This window comes from Haliotis asinina, chromosome 7 (assembly GCF_037392515.1).
Source record: "Haliotis asinina isolate JCU_RB_2024 chromosome 7, JCU_Hal_asi_v2, whole genome shotgun sequence".
Classification (NCBI taxonomy): Eukaryota; Metazoa; Mollusca; class Gastropoda; order Lepetellida; family Haliotidae; genus Haliotis; species Haliotis asinina.
Genome location: NC_090286.1, coordinates 58446930 through 58469905, shown reverse-complemented (window position 1 = coordinate 58469905; position 22976 = coordinate 58446930). Strand labels below are relative to the sequence as shown.

The following is a 22976-nucleotide window of genomic DNA, read 5'->3' as shown; positions in this document are numbered from 1 at the left end:
AGTTCGCCATCTCAACTGAGATGATTTTGGGATGATCATAGAACATGTATTTACAAAACTCAGCATCTCTATATACATTCTTTATTGATAACAACTTCTTCTAGTGTATATGATTTTGTTTGACAACTATATATATATGAGTCCATACTGAAACGACACATCAAGAACAATAAAAGAAGGTGATATCCATAAAGAATCTTACTTTCTTGTGACTCGCTGTATTTCTAAAATGCCTATCAAACAGATCTGTACACATAATGAGCCCTCAGCTTATCAGCAAATGAAACAGCCAATCGGATGCCATCGTTACACTTGACTGCACCCCTACCTGCTATGACTGGGTTCGGTCTCCCGAGGGCTTTGTTTCGAGGGAAGTAAGCCCAAGTACAAAATATTGCACTTTTAAATCGCGATTGTACGCTTATAATTTTGTTTATTTGTTTTTTTACAAACAGCAATGTGTATTATATGTCATGAATAAGTGATAATTGTATTTTAATTATGTTTGATTTTTTGGTTGCATGTGACCTTTAACATTTGCTAACGCTGTTATGGAGTTCGGACGCATCAACAAATTACCATACACAAGCCAATTTAATTAGCAGTTTCAATTTTCACAGCTGGAATCTTTCCCCCTTTTTTTCCTTTGGTAACATTCAGGAATCATCCATAATCCATCATATAACGATAACCTACAGTTTCACATTCTGGTACTTCAGCGGATTACACATATGAATGTCAACACCACTCTTTAACAAATAAAAACGTCAACGTCATAGGGTTTACTAACTGCCTTTGTAAAAACTGAGTGAAACTGTGTACAGAGTAGTGTTTTTATTGGTTTGACAAGAAAATAGGCATGCAGATGTCATTCCAGGCCTTCAGATTTTAAAGGCTGTAGGCAGCAGTAGGCCCCGATTGCAAACTGGTAAATTAAAGTATTGCAAACACTGCTTGTAGGTGTGATAATGGTATTAGCATCTGCACTGAGACGTTGCTTACATTAATATTAAAAAAGTTGTACATCCATAGAACTCTCCTGGTCGCTAGTTTTGTTTTGTTATTTTTAGTATAAAATGTTGCATACTCTGATAAAAAATATCATAACCTAGGACTGTTGATCATTGTAGTCATTTTTATGTGAAAACCATTCATGTGTTGTCTGTATTGTATGTATCAGGATTTATATTGTTTCATGTTAATTGTTATTCAAACAATGTTGCCTGTACACATGCTAAATATGCTAAAATATTCTGACAGGACATAAAACAATGGTGTCAGGACATGTCTTTTCATTCAGCCATGCTACATGTGTCAAGCATGACATTTAATATTCAGTAGCAATATTGCACAAGACAATGTATCGACTATCATGGGTTGTCGTGTATTGTTTTTCCTTAAAGTTAAACCATCACCAATAACAGCTTTTGTGTCCAGCTGTAACTGCCTATATTAATATAATAATTATGTGTTTTCAATAACAGACCATTCGCCATACAATAAATATCTCGAGAGGAACATTATAGCACAGTGTTTTTTCATGTGTAACTGACTTTGACAAGCATGTGTGATCATGTCATGTTCACTGAACCATGTTGATGAACAGATGTCAACAAGACCTTCTGGAACATGTATGGACTGAGACAGCATGGTAGAACCAGTGCCTCATCAAACTTTGATACAAATCTACAGTATTGTGCAGGGATTGTATCTAGCTAAATGAGAGGATATTATGCTGGCAAAATACATAGATATTTCTTTTTTTGTGTTTTGTCAATAATGTAATAAATTCACATCTTCCCTGTTACAGCTAATCTCAGAAAGCATTTCAGCAAATATGTCTCCAGATCCATGTGGTTAGGTGCTGTCATTCCCGTGAACCAAATATATGCAGAGATATTCCCTTCGTTTTGTTCACCATCACAATTATTGTCCTTTTGTTACTGGTTACACATTTCAGCCATGAACCACATCCTAGCAGAAATACGCAACTCAATCAAAATGTTACAGACAATATATTTCATTCCATATCACCATTTCATTGTCCCACACTATTAATATGAGAACAATGCCATATAGGCCCAAATATGTTGCGATGCATTATAGTTATATTACAGTCTTGTATAATGCTGGGATATATTTCATCCTATTTGTCATCAGAGATTGATGTGTTCACAGTGTTTAACCATGTGCAGTGTAGCAAGGATGTCACAATTCCACTTTTTAATCATAACTGCACGTATGATGGAGTAGAACCTGTGGCATTGTTCCTTGTAAATCATGTTGGCCTGGGGAGATATGAAAACTAGTTCTATATGTATTTTTTACCCATATTACCCAAAAGGCAATAAAAACATTATTTTGTCCTAATTTGTGATACATTTGAACATTTCAACATGTGAAACCATGAACATTATTATCTAGAATGCTGTAATTTTGTCAAAATAGTGAAGCCCGTTTTGATGTACCCTGCCTGATGTGCACCTGTGAAATAGCAGGGTCTGGGAAAGAGAACTTTGACAATGGGCCATTTTCAGGATTATTAGCCATTTTCTGAATTCATAATGGGCCACTGAACTTGTATCAACAGCAAACTTCAAAATTTTAATGGACCATTTTTCATTATAATGTGCAAAATGGCCCCTGGCCCGTGCCTATCCCAATCCCTGAAATAGTCATATTTTTTAAATTGTAACTGTATTTGCATATATGAAAGCCTGAATTTAGAAAAGTTGAATTGCAGTGTGATCGAACTGAATACTTGGTAATCTGTCTCACGGTCACTGAACATATGTATGACAGGGGGCATATAGGCTCACCCTCTGTGTGTATCCATATGTGAAAGTCAGTGAACTTGTACATGGACTTTGTTAGGACTCTGATGGTGTGCATATGAAATATATGGTGATATTTTGTTGTTGTGTTGTATTGTGTTTTTGTATGTTTAGAGACATTTGAACTTAGGTATATTTTGCTGAGTTTCTCAATGATGATAGTGTAATAGGGGACAAAGGTGGAGGAGGGTGAGAGTGTAGTATTAATTGTTATCCACTTCTCCTCAAAAACTACTGTATGGAATTCATTTGGAATACACGTGTGCTTTATAGGGACTCTAGAGGTGTGGATCTCATATTTTGATTCTCTATTTTAGTTATTTATTTGTACAATTGTATTGCCATTTCAAGATACAAAAAAAATTGTTTAATTTCTCTTTGAATATAGTGTTATAGGTTATGAAGTCTATCCACTCCTCCACAAAAACTGCTCAACAGTATTAACTAAGTGTCTATGTATGTTTCATTGGGACTCTAAAGGTGTGTATCTCATTCCTTGTTCATCCAGTTTCTTAATTTTGTCACTTTGTCACGGAATTTAGTTGAAGTTGGTTCAATTCATCCTGTTCATCCCCTACAACAAGGGGTTTACTTTATCCTCTTTTCTCCTCGAAAACCACTGAGTAAAAGTCATTTAACTTACATATGTTTTTTATAGGAACTCTAAGGGTGTGCATGTGTTTGTATTTTATAGTTTTTGTATGTTTGGAGACATTTGAACGTAGACAGATTTTGTGGAATTTCTCTCTGATGATAGTGAAATAGGGGATTAAATCTCCTTTTCTCCACAAAAACTACTCAACAGAATTGATTACGTTTATACATGTGTTTCATTGAGACTCAAAAAGTGTTCGTCTCACAGTTGGATAGATGTGTTTGTAACTTGTCTCGTACAACTTAATCACCAGACCACGCTCAGTGTAGGGAATGCTAAATGATGTTCATATAGCTGCAGTGGGGGGCATCCTGGTCACAGTTTTGTCTTGTTACTTTTGCCCAGCCCTTATGCCAAACCCTTTGTTCACACAAGTCTAGATTTCCTCAGGTTCTGAAACTGCCAATTCACCATTGCTGTGATAAAGCTGTGTGAAAATGTTCCTGTAACTGTGAACTTAGTAAGCACCATGTGGAGTGTACATTCAGGAAGAAAACTGCCCCAGACGAGATATTCATGTCTGTGTCACATGCTGTGATATAACCATGACAACTGAAGTAGGTGACCATGATTCAGATATCCTGAATATGCTGCTTTGAACATGACAATGCTCATTTATAAAAACCCTCACAGATGCTAATGTACATTTCATATTGTCAAAACTCATTTCATGATGAAACAGTTCACCTACTTTGTGGCCATGTTAGAGGTTTATGATAAAGGTGAAGTGTTTGTGAGATTCTGAGCGAGTGATATGGCATTTGTGTCCATCGTTGGTTTGTCTAGTGCTTGGGCTCAGTTGCTAAAAACAAGGGTTCACTATTTAGAGATGAAAATATGGCTCAGTGTTGTGTGCCATTTCACTGAAAATATTGGAATATTTTATGGCATGACAAAAATTGTTAAAGTGATGTGCACCATGATTCACTTCATAAGAAATGCTATAAATCTGACCAGATAGAATTCTTCAAAACCACTTATTACACCCCATAAAACTGTTTTTTGTTGGCACTCTTAATGTCACAGCTTCACATACCTGTGATCATTTTGAGTGTCAGCTCAACTATTCTTACAGTCTTGATAGTGTTTACGGATGCCAGCTCTGAAGTTTACAGGTTTAGATGTTGACTGATTAATTAAACAATAAATTAGAATGACAGTTGTTGCAATGTCTCAAGTTTAAATGGATCATCAAGAATTATGAGGATGCCTATTTTCATTCGTTTTATCTGTCTTACGACAAAATCGCACCCTTCAAAGAATTGCATGTTTAGCCTTGCTATTGGTTATGCATCCACAAGCTAGCATTCCTGAAAGGATACACCTGTGCATGCCAGATTTTCCGCTTAAATATGACATACATTCTTACGCAAGTTCACACCTACATATATTCATATGTGCATACATCGTATATAAATTATAAAGCCATGTCAATTTTGTCTCCAGAATCCTACTGCTGAAAAGAAATCAGTCCATTCAGAATTCTATAGGCAAGGATCTATAACAGAGCACCAGTCTGAGCATTGTATGCTTCACTCATCTCAGCATACTTTGCTCAATATAGCATACAACACACTATTCATAATACTGTAATACATGTGCAGTGTACTTAACACTGTGCACTGACACACATTCAACCATAAACCATCTGTACATATACATAAAATAGGTACATTAAATGCTACATAAATATCCATATTCTGCATTAAATAGGTTAATATGCCACTGAAATCCAAATGATCAAATTCAGGCTTTTCTTTGGATAATTGGGAGAGATGTTCATACATAATATCACTGTAGAGTGGACAATATGTGACAAAATGTTTCATGTCTTCTACACACTGAGTGTTACATAGTTTGCAGTAAAATTCATGCACTTCGATTGGAGGGGAGGTACATTTCTGGAGAAAAGGCCCTCACCCACTCTTTGACATAGAAGTGGTTACTCTAATCTAAATATTCTCTAAATTCCTAATAGGAATTAACTATACCTGTAATACTAATAGAATAAAAATTTGGTAAGACCTTTCCACCTATATAAACAATGGAATTGATAGAAGATTGTGAAAGATTGTAACTATGTAATGAGGAGTTGTGTACAATTAAGAGCCAATAAATTGTTGTTTAATGAACTTGCATCAAACCAGCTTGTACAATTTTTCCCTTGTTAACATTTATAACCATGTTAAGAGCAATTGTGATGATTTGGTAGGACAGATGTATATGTGACTGTTGGACAAGATGAAATATTTTGTCCTTTTTCATCCCACTAGCACAGTTAACACCTTGTCTGTCTGTCTGTCTGTCTGTCCATCCATCTGTAATCATTTTGTTTCCAGAGCATAACTCAAAAACCGTTCAATATTTTTCAACAATATCTGGCACATATAACATGGAGTAATAAATCATACAAAAATTCACTATTGATTATTAACACTACTAGATACATATTAGGATTCAAATGTTAGGAAAATGTAAATATAGAATATTACTCTCATCATGATCAGTAATAGTTAAGAGAAAGACTCCAATAGAGATTAATTTAAACAATATGGTCTTGAAAGTCTCAAAAAAGGGGTGGATTTTGTTTCCGGATCATAACTCTGAAACTGCTGAATATCTGTCAGTAACACTGGACCAATATCCGTATGTGGTACCTTTTGCTACTTACAGTTTTTTTGTTATTTCTATTTTTTCTTGATTTCCATGGAAATAATTTAAACTTGGTTTCAAAGGACGGGAGGGGGGATTTCATTTCCCTGGTACAAGTTGTAAACCATGAAAGATTTTTATCCAAACCTGGTTCATGTATTAACAAAGGGCCTTTTCCTATGAAGGAATTTTTCACAAATTAGGTTTTTCAATGTTTCCTTGGAAATAAGTGAGACTTGGCTGAAATGGTGATCAGTATGATTTCCAAAGCACCATGCAGTGAATGCAGCTAGATGACTGATGTAGGATGTTACTTGTGCTTCAGGAGCTAGTGATGATGCTGTCAGCTGTACGCTCATGTTGGAAATCCTGAGAGCTTTGTCTCAGAGGAAAACACCACTCGTGCATAACATCATCTTCCTCTTCAATGGAGCTGAAGAAAACATCCTACAGGTACTGTGTAAATGTTTTTTTACATTTCATCTTCACTATGCTTTTAGTCATGTATTTATTTCAGTTGGCTTCTAGTAGTTGACATAGTACTATTCACTCTTGGGGTGTTAAGATTCAGATGCATATCTGATGAACCATATGCCTCATGCATGACAATTTTATGGATAGCAACTTCTTGGGTTTATTTTCACGACGTTTCCTAGCCCCCTCATCAGGTTGAGCTGAACTGAGTCCCCTCATCAGGTTGAGCTGAACTGTTCAGGATAAGCCCCGAAACGTCATGAAAATAAACCCAAGAAGTTGCTATCCATAAAATTGTCATGTATTACTATGCCAATTTCTAAATGCCTTTGAAGAATCACATATGCCTCATGTTTCAATCAGGAGCACTGGAACATACAGCAACATGATTTAAAGGATATTCTTTTACCTTGAATTCCTTTCAGATGCTTGATGGGCATTTAGAGGTTGGAAAGTAACATGACAACCTGTCGTGAGGATTTATAATTTCTTTAATATCGACAACACAACATTTCTGGGCTATGTCTTGCCCCTTCATCTGGTGAATGACAGGATATGATTATGAGCATATACAGGAAGCCTGTTGGTAGTAGTACAGAGACGTTGTGTTGTAAATATCAAAGAAGGTGTAACAAAAGGTTGTGACTTGCCAAACTGCATTTCAGCTTGTTCACTGGTCACAAGGAGAACATTGCTTGATGTACAATATGTCTTTACTTATGTTCCATGAGCCCGAATGGATGTATGTGTCCATCTGTATGTATGTACTGTAGGTAAACAATGTTGTAACTAGTTTTTGGGGTTTTTCTTCTTCTTCTTCTTCTTCTTCTTCTTCTTCTTCTTTCTATTTGTTTTTCGATATGACAACAAATGGTATGGATTTACAACTTCTTTAATGGTTACAACACAACGTTTCTGGGCTACTTCTTGCCCCTTCATCTGGTGAATGACATAGTATGGTAATGAGCAAAATTATATAGTATGTACATTAAGCAAGTGAGATAGTATTTACAGATGAGATGTACAGAGATGTTTTACTATATTTACGATATATCTTGTATCCTCATATTTCTATTCATTTCAGTATGTTTCTGATATATGTTGTTTCCTAAAACTGGATTCCATGCAGCTCTAATTTCCCCCCTGTTCTTAGTGTAAACTGATGTTGCTGAAAATCATAGTGGCATATTTGACAGCTGGACTCCATGACCAAGGTGGTAAATGTTTTGTTCATTGATGGTGCTTCCTACACTGGTACAAGTAGTGCTCAGCTAGTAGAAGTAAAAGCCACTTTTGAATGCAGGACTGTGCACAATGTTAAATGGTGGGATGTCCAACCACCTGTGCACAGCTGATTCTAGATCCTGAATGCCTGACTGAATCTGTATGTAAAGTGTATGAGTGATATTTGACCTGTGTCACTCTAAACAGTGAAGATGGTGACCATGGTAGCAAGCTATTTTAGATACTATTGTTGTGTGCTCTATGAGTATTCAGTGCTCAGTTCTTAATGAATGTTTGAAATGGTGTGTACTCTAGAACATTTTCAAAAAGGTAATACTGGTATTGGCAGTACAAAACCAACTCAATCATTTTTTCAAAGCAGATAACACAAAATGTTATGACAACGTTAAGATTAAAAAGATATCTATTTGTCCATTAAATAATATTGTTGTAAGAAAATATTGGGAAATCAGGTTAAATCCATATTTGTTTTACTAACAGTAACATTCTAGGTGCACTGATCCAGGCCTTAAGCTGAAAGCACATGTGATATGCACAAGACACTCTGTCCAATACCTATGGACAATGCTAACTGATGATCACACCTTTACACAGCTTCTCATGACCCTTATTTCTATCCAGTCAAACATTAAAATATGCTCCATTCTTAGGTGTTAACAATACCATATACATCCACTGTTACGACTGTTTGGGCGACTTAGACTAGCAGTGATGATTCCAGGTTTTTTCCACAGTTAGAAATCATCACAAGAAACTTTCTATATCAGCCTCAAAGAGGTGGTCACACTAGGCACTGACAGCTGTGATGGAGTTGTATGTCTGTAGTGTGATGCCTCTCTGACATTAGACTCAGAGGTACTTACGTTGTCATTTTTTGGATTTCATGGACAAAAGACTTCTCTGTCTTCCTGTAATAAAATTTTGTCAACATTAAATTAGTGCTGTCTATATTTTCACTTCAGAGTTTGTGTCATCTTTTCATTCAGAAATTTTTACTTAAGGCCTGACCAATTCTTGTTTTACAGATTTTTTGTCTTAAAACCTAAAAGGAAAAAAGAAGGGGGAAAAAATAACCAGTCAAAGTAATATTCCTTCTAAATATCACAAGGCTTTTACTAAGTGTATATGAGGCAAATTAAACAATCAGTTGTTTAGGTCATGAGTTTACCTTTTTAGCCAGTGAAAACATAGGCATTTTATTTTTTTAGCAGGTAAAAATTGAAAATATGACTGTTAGATAGGAAAAACAAGAAGGAAATTGGTCTGGCCTAAATTATGCATGTACATAGTGCAAGTGTAGTATGGTGGTCCTTGCAATCAAAGTATAAGTGTATGTTTGCTGATAGAGCATAAAACAATATTCTCTCAATAACCTACTTCATCAGTTTATCATACTAGAATTGACTTTGCTTTGAATCCCAGAATCTCTCAGATTATGATCTCCTCATTGTCAAGAAGCACCACAGTGAAAAGTCATCTGTGGTCTTCATTAGTTTGAATTTTGTCTACATTAAGCCTGTGACATTAGCATAAAATCAGTGTTATGTGTGTCGTTTGTATGAGTGCTCATGACAGTGTTGGTGTGTGAGTTGGTGCCTGGAATTGTGACAGGAAGTGGAAGTGAAATGGATCTTGGAGAGAGTGATGGTGTTCTACGAAGAATGTAAGTAAGACTGTTATTGTGTTGTTATGGTGATAGGTGTGAGGTCATTTTTGGAAGGAGTGTGGAATGTTTGGTGACGTGAGGAATAAGTTAGAGAAAATCAGTCGTAGAATGGTGATTGACGAGTAAAGAGCATTGAAGTTTTGAAGATCTTGTTGTCATTATTATTTAGGAGAGTGAGGAGGACCAGGGGTAGAGACACAACAAATGGTGCCGTGACCAGAGGAATAGGCCTAAGTATTCTTGAAACTTTCTCAGATGGTGACTTTCAGACATGGATGCGATGCTATGAACTCTGCTGTGAGACTAACAGTTGGGATAATGAAACAAGAGCAAGAAAACTGCCCACACTATTGTCTTGTAAGGCTTTTATTTTCTATGAGAAGAATTCTGGTGAGCGGTCCTGGGATTTAATCAAGAAAAAGTTGTCAGATTGCTTTCTGCCACAAGAATCAAGGCATTTCTGGCTATCAGAATTTCATTCTCGAAATTAAAGCCAGGGGAGAATGTTGAAATCTATGCTTATGAATTGGAACAATTACTTTTGAGAGCTATCCCTACATGCTCAGAATCTGAAGAAAGTAAAGATGTAATGTTCACACATCAATTTATTCAAGGCATACCAAGGCTGGCATTAGAGGGCGTGTTCCAGCTACTCAAAATGCCCCAAATGTTAATAGTATTCAGCCAACAGCTGTTTATGTTGAGGCAGAGACAGGTGGTCGGATATCAAAATGTTTTGTGGATGCAGGCGCAGCAATGTATTTGGTAAACAAGTCATTTTTAGATGGAAATCAAAAATTACAGTCAGAGTCTGTTACAGCTAGAGGGTTAGGGGGACAGAGAGTAGACACTTGTGGGTTAATGGAATTATCTGTGAGACTGTCAGATTGGGGTGTTTGTAATTCATTTGTTGTTGCAGACATGGAACCAGATTGTATTTTAGGTGCAGATTTTATAATGACCCATGGGATTAAGATTAGATTAGCACAAAAGGATATAATATGGGGGAAAAATGGTAGATTTCATGCTAAATTGGTGGTCGAGTTAGCAAACAAGATAGGTACTGGAGTAGAGACGGAGGATTTAAAGGTCAGTCATTTGAGGCTGGAAGATGTTCTTGAAAAACATGATGATCTTTTAGTAGATGATAATGCTGACTTGGGTAGAACCCAGTCAGCAAATAGATACTGGGAATTCCCGACCAATCAAAGTCCAGCCATATCCCATTCCTGTGCATTTAGAAGGAGAAGTTGATAGACAGATTTAGTTTATGTTGAAAAAGGGTGTTATAAGACCTAGTACTTATTGGTCATCCCCAGTGTTGTTGATCCCTAAGCCTGAACAGAGAAAATAGAGATTTTTGTGTGGATTTTAGGCGTGTCAATGTTGTTTGCAAAAACGATGGGCAGCCTGTGACAAATATGGAAGATATCTTACACAGAGTGGGCGGGCATAAGTTTTATACTCACCTGGATTTATGCTCTGGCTACTGGCAGCTGCCGTTAGACCCAAAAGATTGTGAGAAAACTGCATTTTCATTGAGAGATTCTCATTATGAATTTACTGTAGTACCTTTCGGTATTTCCAATGGGCCAGCAACGTGTCAGAGGCTGATGAAATCTTTAATGTATGCACTTGACGTTGTCATACTGTACATGGATGACATTCTCATATTTGCCAACACAGAAGAAGAGCATGTAAAAATACTTGAGTTGGTGTTTACCAGGCTGAGAGAAGTTGGGTTGATGCTGTCAAAAAAACAAAAAATGTAAATTCATGCAGTAAGAAATAAAATTTTTTGGATATGTGGTGTCAGAGAAGGGGATCCAACCTGATGGTGATAAAGTAAAAGCCTTATTGGAATATCCAGTGCCTATAAAGGTTGCAGATGTGAGGAGTTTAGTTGGATTGGCCTCCTATTACACGAAATTCATCAGGAACTTTGCAGATATTGCTGAACCCTTGCATGAATTAACCAAGAATAAAAACAGATGAAGAAATTTCCATTGGTTAGGAGAATTCAGCGTTTGAGAGACTGAAAGGTATTTTTCTCCAGTTGTACTGAAGGCCCCAAGTTTTTAACTTCCCTCTGTGGTGTATACCGATGCAAGTGACAAGGGATTGGGAGCAGTTCTTGCACAGCATGTAGATGGGAGGTAGCATGTGATAGCTTATGCTAGTAGAGTGATGAACACTGCAGAGAGGAATTATACAGCAATGGATCGTGAGTGCTTAGCAGTAGTGTGGGCAGTGTACAAGTGGAGAGTGTATTTGCTTGGAAGGAAGTTCACCATTGTGACAGATAACCAGTCATCCTGGTTGAAGACTATGAAGGACCCAAAATGGAGGATAGCAAGATGGATTGTGCAATGACTTTCAGATATCCTTTGCTAACATTACCCCCTTGTGGTCAAAAGAGGATTTGGTATGGCATCAACAGGATGACCAGGCACTGAATGAGGTCATCAAGTATATGCAGAGCAATGAAGGCCCACCCAAAGCTGAAGGGGAGTGGAAGACAGACAGTGTCTTAAATCGGTACAGACAGTTATGGTCACAGCTGTCATTGCGCGATGGTGTTCTGTACAGAATGAGGAAGGATGTGAGTGAGGATGAGACTGAAGTGTTAATAGTTCCTTTCAACTGCAGTGAAGATATCATGAGGATGTCTCATGATGAGCCATGTTCAGGACACATGGGGATATCTCGGACGCTGGACCGTATCAGAGAAAGGTATTATTGGCCAGGCTGGTGTCAAGATGTGGAGAATTGGGTTCAGGCCTCTGAAAACTGTGCGAGAAGGAAACAACCTGTGAAAACACAGAAAGCGCCTCTTCAAGACATGACTGTGAGTGGGCCTATGCAGCTGTGGGAGGTGGATGTAATGGGGCCTTTACCTGTGACATCCAATGGAAATTGTTATCTCCTTGTGATGACAGACAACTTCACGAAATGGGTAGAAGCAGCTCCTATTCCAAATCAATGTGCAGAGACTGTAGCTCGTTCTTTTGTCAAAGAGGTCATAGCCAATCATGGTGTGCCCAAGTATATTTTGTCGGATAAAGGCAGGAATTTCGAATCCGACCTCTTAAGACGGGTGCTGGATCTAATGGGATCAAATAAGTTACATACATCTGCTTATCATCCACAGTGTGATGGTCAAGTAGAAAGATGGAACAGAACTGTTTACGACATTCTGACATCATATGTGAATGATCAGCACACTGACTGGGAGGAATTCCTTCCTATGGCCCTACTTGCCTACAGGACTGGTGAACATTCATCAGCTGGTGTGAGTCCATTTTTAGCGGTGCATGGAAGAGAGGCAACATTGCCCTTGGACCTGTCTACCCGCAAATCTGAAGCAACAGAATTATCCCCACACTTGTTGAAGGACTATTGCTCCAAACTTCAATTTCAGATGCGACGGGTGTGGGAATCTGTGGATGCAAGTCTAGTTCAATGTAAACTGAAGCAGAAACGGCAGTATGATTCGTGTGGGAAGGGTACCAACTGTGAAGTGTTTTTTAATGGTGAGAGTGTGTGGTTGTATAAACCAGTGTTGAATGCAGGTCAGTGTAAGAAAATCAAACACTTTGGGGAAGGACCTTACCTTATAGTGAGACGTGTGGGTGAGGGCAACTACAGAGTGAGAAGAGATGGAAGAGAACTTTTGGTGCATAGGAATCACCTCAAGCAGCGTATTAGAAAAACTGTAGCTGAGAATTCACAAGGCCAATACAACAGAAACACACTCTTGACTCTAGACAGTGTGCAGTCGTAAGGTTGTCCAGTCTGAGGACGTTATAACCGATGGTGATGATCCTCAATATAGCAGCCATAAAGGACAGTCTGTATCTGGTGATGGTAGATGAGAAAGGCCGATCAGATCATCAGTGAGACCATCGCGATTCAAGGACATTGTACTAAATACAGTGTTGTGCTGATGTATGAAGTCAAACTGAACCATGAATAATGTGGTACTATCAACTTGTATATAATTCTTCTACATATTGCTAAACACTTTTCATAATAAGTAAATGTGCTATAACATAAATTGTAAAAAGATTCATGTATATATTGAGTATAAAATATTAATAACTTATTAATAGTCCAAAAACTGGAATAATGTATAATGTATGTTAATATATGCAAAAACATGTGGACATGTTTCATTGTTGGAGGGGGGGATAATGTTATGTGTGTCATTTGTATGAGTGCTCGTGACAGTGTTGGTGTGTGAGTTGGTGCATGGAGTTGTGACAGGAAGCAGAAGTGAAATGGATCTTGGAGAGAGTGATGGTGTTCTATGAAGAATGTAAGTAAGACTGTTATTGTGTTGTTATGGTGATAGGTGTGAGGTCATTTTTGGAAGGAGTGTGGAATGTGTGGTGACATGAGGAATCAGTTAGAGAAGATCAGTTGTAGAATGGTTATTGATGAGTAAAGAGTGTTGAAGTTTTGAAGATCTTGTTGTCATTATCATGATTATTTAGAAGAGTGAGGATGACCGGGGGTAGAGACACAACATCAGTATTGATGATATCGACAAAAACTAAAGTCCAGACTTTCTTTCAGGCCAGTCATGGGTTCATCACACAACACAGATGGGCAGACAAGATTAGGGCCTTTGTCAATCTGGATTCCGCAGGAGCTGGTGGCTGGGAGTTGGTCTTTCAAACAGGTAGTCACAACTCAGACAGACATTATGAGTTATTCACTGGTCCTGAGGGAAGCATGAGTTGATGTACAATTGTTGTTTGTTTATGTTCCCTGAGCCCAAATATTAATTTTAGGTGTGTTTGAAGCATAGGATTTTGGATTGTGTACCTCAACCAACCTGTATGAATTAAACAATTCAAATCTTCCATCTTGCTGCCATTCCCTGCAGATATTGTCTTAGCCAAGTCACCACGGTGTAATTCCCCTTCTCAATATTCACAGGGTTTACATTTGAATGTTCAGTCAAAATTTATTTTTTAGAATGCGAAGCAAATCTTTTTGTAGCCATCGCTAGATTTTGCAGACAACACAAGAAAAACAGACGTAGAGTTATCTTTCCATTCACAAAACATCAGTAATTTCTGTGTTATTCGAGATAAAGAAGTACTACCACAAAGTACCGTAAGAGTAACCATTGGGAGTGGGTTACATTGAAATGCACCTCACTTGAATAATGGAAGTGTGATGAGCCAATCAGAAAACAACATTTATGTGTGAGGTAAGATAAATCTCTTAAACACAGCCACCCGCCAGCCAGATTATGTCTGTTGTGTTTCAAAGACAGAGTTGTCAAGGACGGGATTTGTCAGATCTGTGTCTTCCAAGTCTTAGAGGATAGTACAAGTAACCGTGTGTGATGACAGCATTGGTGCCAGTTTGTGAGCTGGCGGCCTCCTTTAGCATTTTATTAAGAACATTATTTGTTCTTGAGTTTTGGTGTTAATGTTAATATCACAGGACCAGTGAGCGGCTCACTTATCAGCATTTTACCTGGGTATCTGTTACAATGTATGCAAAAGTGTTTCAGCATTCCATTCTGAGTTGATAAGACCAGTTCTCTTGTACAATATTTGAATATTATATCATTATTCTTTTTGATGAGATGTGAGCTGAATTGGATAAATGTATCAGCAAAATGCCTGCATTACGCTTATGCTGGGCCTCCAAAATTCTTTACATTGGTGATGTCACTGATGTCATATTTCACCCGGAACAATATTTAGGTATTACATCCCATATCCATAATTCTGTCAGTCAGTTTGTGGGAAAATGTTATAGAAACTGCCTATAGCTTGTGAATCAGCATATTCAATGCTGTCGAACTAGGCATCCTTTTGACTGAGGGTCTGAGGCACTTTTGACTTTCTGATGCTGCTCTTTTGACGTTTTCATGCAGCCCATACTAGGGGTTTGCGACCCTTTTAACTCTCTTGTGTCCCTTTTGGCTTTTCCGTTTTGGGGCCCTTTTGTTGTGCAGCCCTTCTGACCTGCTCCCTTGTGATACACTGCTGGAAACTCACAGATAACTGGCACTTAACCAAACCAAGAAATGCTCGTGTTCAAAAACTCAGTAAAGTGTTTCAAGACATCTGTGATGCTGTCAGACAAGGGACCTTACACCTGCCTGTACAGGGGTAACAGGGAGTGGATGACTCACCTATGTCTACACAGGCAGTGTGACCTTCCCTTAGTTATCAGTAGCAGAGCTAACAGTTGTAATATGATAGAAACAGTTCATCTGTGCAGTGATACCCACCCTAGAATTGTAAAAGAAAAATAGTTGGCAAGTCTAGATTACTGCAGTTCTGAACATTATGAAAGTCTCTGAACTATTGTCATATTTTGTTAAGATTCACTCCATTCCCGTCCCTTACCAGACTGCATGCATCAGTACTCATATTTGTTTCTACCAAGGAGGCTGCGACATGTGGCCACGTTTCAGTGCTTATTTGTCCAAATGGTTCATTGCTCATGCTGTCAGTGGGATGGTAAGGTAGCCTAATGGTTAAAGTGTCCTCATGTCATGCTGAAGACACTGTTTCAGGTCCCCATGTCAATACAATGTTCACCCATTTCTTGTGTCGGCTGTCGTGATGTTCACCCATGCAGTCAACCACTGGTGTGACTCATCAAGTCGTAAATTTTACAGATTTCTATGGTGCATTTTTTACTAAGGCATCAAAAACACTCCCTTTTTCATGTATTGTGATATTGAGTTCCTATTTCATTTGAGAAAAATTAATCCTAAAGAGTAGTTTCAAACTACATGGTGTTTGCTTTCTAAGTGTAACCATGGTAACCCTGCTGTAGGTCCAGAGCATCCTTGGCTGGTGAGAGCATATGCTGACTCAGCCAAGTATCCCTGCGGTTCAGCAGTCTGTCAGGAGATCTTCCAGAGTGGACTTGTCCCATCAGACACTGACTATCGAGTGTTTCGGGATTACGGCAATATCCCAGGTGAGTTGGTAGGAAACTAGCGTCAGTAATGATCTCTCACGCGACAGAAGAAAGAAGTTCTTTGACATATTTTATTCCTTTTGCAAACTTTAAACCATATGTTATACATTGATCTAGATTAACATTAAATACTTATATAAATGAAATTAACTCCTGTATTTTTATATTGCTTTATTTTTAGGTAATGTGGAACTTGTTCCACATGCAGTGTAGTGGATTTACACAAATTATGCACATTAGTTTTTGCATTTTAGTACCTTGAAGGTGCAAAACTGTATAATTCCTCAGCGAATATATGTCAACAATAGAGATTTCGCAGACTGTTAGTTTACTCATTAACAAATAAAATAATATGTAGACAACACTAGTCTTTGTCATCATTCAGATCAGTTACCAAAACAAGCAATGCCCAGTCTTCAGCCAATCAGGAAACAGTAATGCATCAGTATGTTCTGCGTGTCGCATGTATTTCTGTTCAGTTATCATGGTTGTGACCACATTACCACAAAGTAATCAGCTTGTTCAGTGAAACCTCACAAAATCACTCGTCATCTTTGGCAGTTATTTGAGAAATAGACATCATATATTGATAAATCATAATGAAATAATTTGTCACTGTTGAAGAATGAATGCTCAAGCCATGTAATTTTGTAACTGCATGTGAATCCAGTTTTTCACATGGTGAATGTCAAGGACAATCTCTTTTAATGTCGTAAAACATTCACCCATAATTGGCAGCCATTTTGTATGCAGAAACAGTAGACAGTAGATTATAGAACAGGTGTGCATCTGTTCATAGTTGAGGGATCACATAATTTACAGGAGATATAATGCAACACTATTTCAGATAAAATGAAAAGCAGGTTTTGCTTATGGTGGGGGGTGAAAATGAGGAAGCTTTTTATCTGAAAATGATTTGACAAAACAGCAGATTACTGAGATAGGAACAGGTCACTTGTAAGAAGGCGACTTTACAGCTTTTTGCAAGAATACTGATACATGAGTCAACATCACTCAATTTCTGAGATATTGTGAACACCCACGTACAGTGCAAGTATCTACCTACAGAAGGTATTTGGTAGTCGGAAGTTAATGGTACCGAATCAGTAAGAGGAAAGCAAGTTATGTGGATTATTCGAGATGCACAACGAAAGACTGAAGTGCCTCATTGACAACAAAGAATGACCACCCCACTCTCCACCCACAAGCCATGCACACCCTATCCCGAACCTTTCGAATTTCTTCTGTTCCTTCAAAGAGATCAGAAATCCACAGAAATCAACTTGGTATAATATACTGCCGGTCAGCGCCTCCCACCAAAGAAAAAATAGGTACAGAGATCTGCAAAGGAAGCTTGAATAACTCAAGTAGAAGGTTGATTCCAACCAGATTGCATATTTTAATGATTAAGAAGGACAGTGAAAGTGAAATGTTTTATAAATACACATGTATCAATAAAATGAAAATGAACGTTTTGTGGTTGTCGCTTTCCTTTGGGATTAGGGTTCTTGTCTAAACACCTGAACCATTGTTGCATGTGTCCACCCATTTCGCACTGAAAACAAAAAAACCCCAGCTCATCTCTATACACGTCGAAAATAATGTGATTGGAACATGGATGAAACTATCAATGTCAATGTATGTCTTGACTTCTTAGGGTTGTTTCTCCTAATGTCTTAATCATGCCTGTCTTCCACTCAAGATATGGCCTTCTCTCACTTGAACAGGAAACATTCCAATTTCCTTATCACTGTACATTGAACTGGCTTTACCTGACGGGGCATAGGGAAGGTGGTATAGAAAACTCAGATAAAATAGACTACCATAAAAACCTGCTGGGGAATATTTGTTAGGAAATTTTGTATCAGTGTTGAATATTTATTGGCTTCTTCATCAAATTTAATGTTGATTTCAATGGTTTATTGCTGTTTGTGGCTGGTTTAGACAGTGACATGCCAACTAATGACATGAGGCATGAGACACTGCAGGATTAACAACACCATCAAGGTACAAAATGGCTGCCATTACCAGCTGATTAAGTGCTGTTCCTCTACATTTATGAGATCTATTGATATTTTACTGGGAAGTAAATACGACAAACACACCATGTATGTCAATGTGTGAAATGAGGATTGGCTTGTGATAATGAAAGGGCAAGGGTGCTAGTGGGGTGGCACCAGTAAAGCCTGGAGCAAAGGATGTAAACAAAAGGTCAGATGGGATAAGAGCCATGTGATTTTAGTTTTACACAAATTATGATATGAAACTTGCCATACATTTTGAAATGGCTGATAACTCATCTCCTTGCAGATGTGACAAGTTTGATAGTTGAGAGATAAAATGAGTGGAAAAGAAAAAATATGAGTATGAGCAAGTCTGATACCAAATGTTATTTTTTAAATTATGTTGTTACAAATTTGCTTTGGTGTTTTTTACTTCTAAGAAGATCAGTTAGGATTAAAGAACTGATCATGTTCAAATGCTTAAATATTATTTCCTTAAAACCTTTTTTGTTAACCTTCTATACATGCTTTCAGCTTACTAATACCATTTAATGTGGTTATCAGTTTCAAAAATGCCACTGTCAAATAGTTGAAAGTTCCATCTTGTGATAAATAATTGTCATATCTTTCACTGATAACAGGAGAAATATTTATGAAGAAGCATTACTTCTTAGTTTCAAATTATTGAAGTGATTTTCAGAAAATAATCCATTTAAAGAAAATTCCTCTTTTGAACACAATAATGACTTTTCACAAAGGTAGATGTTTAGATAAATGCTAACTAGTAGTTCACAAGGTTAGCTTACCCTGGTTACTTTCTTTCCCCAAATAATTATTGCCACTACATGGAAACAAACGTTGTCTCTTAGAAACAGCCGAGTTAATCAGGAAATACTGTTCCCAACTGTTGTACTTTAACTGCTGTATAATGTTTGGCAGGTCTTGACATTGCCCACGTGAAGAATGGCTATGTGTACCACACCAAGTACGACCGCCCCAACATGGTGCAGCCAGGGTGCCTGCAGAGAGGAGGTAACATCACCACTGCAACTTCAGTCTTGCTTCAGGGCATCATTCAAATCAAAACTGAGGTTACAGGATAGGCATTTATTTCAGGGGACAATGGTTTGTGCCACGCCACGCCGCATTACAGCACACCACACATGAAAGCCTTAACACTTGTCATTAGAAGATCCTCCCATTGTACAGTGTTTCATGACCCTCCCCGAGGACAACACTCATACAAAAACACTTTATATGCTTAAAAAACATCCATTTGTTCTTGTTTATCTCGATGTACATCTTAACATTTTTACCCTCCAAAAGAAATTTCCAGTTTTTCTTTGCCCGCCCCCAAATCACCAACCCCTATATAATAAATGGTTTGTCCTTCTTAAAACTTAAAATTCAGAGGAAGCTAAAATATAATTTCAAAACGCTTTCTGTATGTAGTATTCAAATATACAGGAAATTCTGCTTTAGTAAACAAACATGTCAGTATCTGCAGGTATGTACCTGAAATGCACCCAAGGGCTATTAGAATTGGAGGTTTTGTTGAATGTTTGCTGTTTATGTTGTAAATAATCAGTTTGTAAAAGCACCTTGTTCATTTGGATTCTTCACAGGAGAAAATCTGCAAGCACTTCTGATTACCTTGGCAACAAGTAGACAAGTGGTTGACCCTGGTGAAGATAAACATGGAAACATGGTCTTTTTTGACTTCATCGGTTACTTTATGATATCATATCCTCAGCGAGTTGGTGTTCTCATTAACTGGAGTATCGTTGCTGTTGCTGTCCTCTCAATTCTCAGAAAAGTCAGTACAGGCTCAAAAGGTAAGTCCTCAGATGCTAGTGATTGGGAACTGTTTTCTACAATAATTTGAACATACTATTGAGAATAATGTTTTAGAGTTTGTAAATTTATAGAAACAAAGGAACTATGTTCCTGTACAACATTTCACTCACCTAAAACGATATTTTATCCGTATACCCCATATTGCAAATTCCTTTTCTCTCTCCATAACACTGAACCCAAATTTATTCTTAGATTCATTCCAAGATATAAGAAAATGTTTATACGTGTTATCACTATTTTGTTTATGTATGTAAACAGTCGTGAAGTAGATATCACATTTACAATTTCATTTTAAATGTGTGGCATCATGTCCCTTCTGCACCTCTGAAAGAGGAGATGAATAATTTCCTACCTCCAGTTGTTTCACTAATAAATTTCAGGTCCTGGAATAGTGACTTACGCTGTTCAGCTTGGTGGTGCAGTAATTTGTATAATATTGACATGGGTTGCCGTGGTGACAAGTGCTGTAACAGTGGCACTCCTGCTGAACATAGTTGGACATGAGATGTCATGGTATTCCAACATCCATAATGTCAGCTGGCTCTTCATCTTGCCAGGAGTCACATGTGGCCTTGGAATCAACCTTCTCCTCAAGCAGACTGTGTACACAGTATGTCTCTTGTGTTTTGCATGATGCATTATTCCTGCATATTTGACTGATGAGTTTTCGTAAATAATGTCCAAATATTTTCTTATATATTCACATGACACCTTCATCTGATCAGATGATGTGGAATGTAATGCTATCTGTTTCGTGGGGCAGGAGGGGTGGGAATCTATCCAGTGAGAAAGGATAAGTATTATAAATAAACAATTTATGGGTAAAATTTTCAGATTTATTGACTCAGTCATAAACTCATATCAAACATTGTATGAAATGACAGAAGCTAAATATTCTGTTGTGTCACTTTGAGATTTTGTTTAGATTGTAGTACCCTTTACAGCTGAGCTAATCAAGTACAGTGGAAGCTGTCTATACCGGCACTCATTGGGACTGAAAAAATAATCCGGAATAAGACAAAGTGCTGGATTGTATAGTGATGGTAAATGTACATGCCATGGGTGGGGCTGAGATTTACGCTGGTGTTGACAACTTTGCTGGATTGAACAGATGCCGGTTTTGACAGCTTCCACTGTAGTGTGCTCGTTATGCTCACTACAGTTGTGGTTTTAAAATGTGTTTTGGGGAACATGTAGACTAAATAAAAAGAAGAGGTCCATGTTATTACTGTGGTACAGTTGGCTGATCAAGTAAAACTGATTAGTATCAACAGGTGACAGTAAAACCCCAATTGATTACAGTTCCTTGTATTATGTCAAACTCAAGAGAAGTTAAACAACACCAACTTGTTTAATAATATTACAGACTTTGTCCTTCAATGACATTTTGTTAACAGCACTGGGATCCATGGCATGTGGAAACATTATTTTTCGAGGCCAATCTGCTCTTATTGTCGTCCATCTTGTCGATGTTAACCTACCACAACATCATGTCATCGTATGTCATCTTGCTTTGGGTCATGTTCCCCATCATCATCAGGGACAGAGTGAGCAGACTGTTCAACATCACATTCAGAGGTGCGTACTGGGTAGTTGTTGGGACATTGTTAGTTTGTGTGGTCGATCCCTTGCCTCGTCATCATTGAGTTCTTGGTACATCTGCCTAAGAATACGAAGTATAGCCCACCAACTTGTATTAGTGGACTACCTGACTTGTATGGAGGGATAATACTTACTGTCTCATTTGGTCAGGATTAATTCTGAGAATGAATTGATCTCAGCCATTGATGTATTTGGTTGGTTTTAGGTTCATGTTCATTGGAGTTTCATCGTTAACATGTGCACAAAAAGTTGAAGATCTTTTGAAGAGGGATCTGATCTTCCATTATGTTCCTATTTTTGGGATCGGGTGGTCAGGCTATCTGACTTGGGTGGCACATGTCATCAGGTCCCAATTGTGCAGATTGATGCTCATGCTGTTGACCACTGGATTGTCTGGTCCAGACTAGATTATTTATATACAGCCACCATATGGCTGGTATATTGCTGAATGCGGCATAAAACCAAACTCACTCACTAGAATAACTTGAAACAACTTACTGTTTTGCTCCATTTATAGGAGGTTGTTTGTAAGCTTTGTTCTTTGTATTTGATAAAAAGTCATTTTTGTTTAACATTTATTACTTGTATTTCCAGACAACCATTCAGCATACTACCTCATGAGCTTCTCCTCACTGTTTGTGCCAGCATTCTACACAGTCTATGTTATCTATGCTGTTGTACACTTCTTCATCCCTATTATGGGACGTCTTGGCAGAGTTGTGGTTCCTGACATTCCAGTCAGTGTCATCACAGCCATACCAGTCATCCTTGCCACAGGATTCCAGGTAGGTTCTTCTCAGCAGGGTCTTCCCATTCCTCCCCAACAAGGTTTTCATATTCCTTCTCAACACAGCTTTCCTATTCCTCTCATTCAGAGCCTTCACAGTCCTTCTCAACACAGCTTTCCTATTCCTCTCATTCAGAGCCTTCACAGTCCTTCTCAACACAGCTTTCCTATTCCTCCCATTCAGAGCCTTCACAGTCCTTCTCAACACAGCTTTCCTATTCCTCTCATTCAGAGCCTTCAC

At 37.9% G+C, this 22976-nt stretch overlaps 1 protein-coding gene across 1 annotated transcript in view; it reads left to right on the top strand.

Annotated features, from left to right (window-relative positions):
• The window catches only part of LOC137290979 (endoplasmic reticulum metallopeptidase 1-like), a 37889-nt gene that overhangs the window by 3366 nt on the left and 11547 nt on the right, over positions 1 to 22976 (top strand). Inside the window, exons 2-9 of the mRNA XM_067822212.1 lie at positions 6467 to 6594; positions 14105 to 14210; positions 16340 to 16486; positions 19429 to 19521; positions 20115 to 20324; positions 20727 to 20956; positions 21744 to 21924; positions 22543 to 22733. Of these exons, the coding sequence (XP_067678313.1) occupies positions 6467 to 6594; positions 14105 to 14210; positions 16340 to 16486; positions 19429 to 19521; positions 20115 to 20324; positions 20727 to 20956; positions 21744 to 21924; positions 22543 to 22733 (1286 nt within the window). The remainder of the gene's footprint in view (positions 1 to 6466; positions 6595 to 14104; positions 14211 to 16339; positions 16487 to 19428; positions 19522 to 20114; positions 20325 to 20726; positions 20957 to 21743; positions 21925 to 22542; positions 22734 to 22976) is intronic.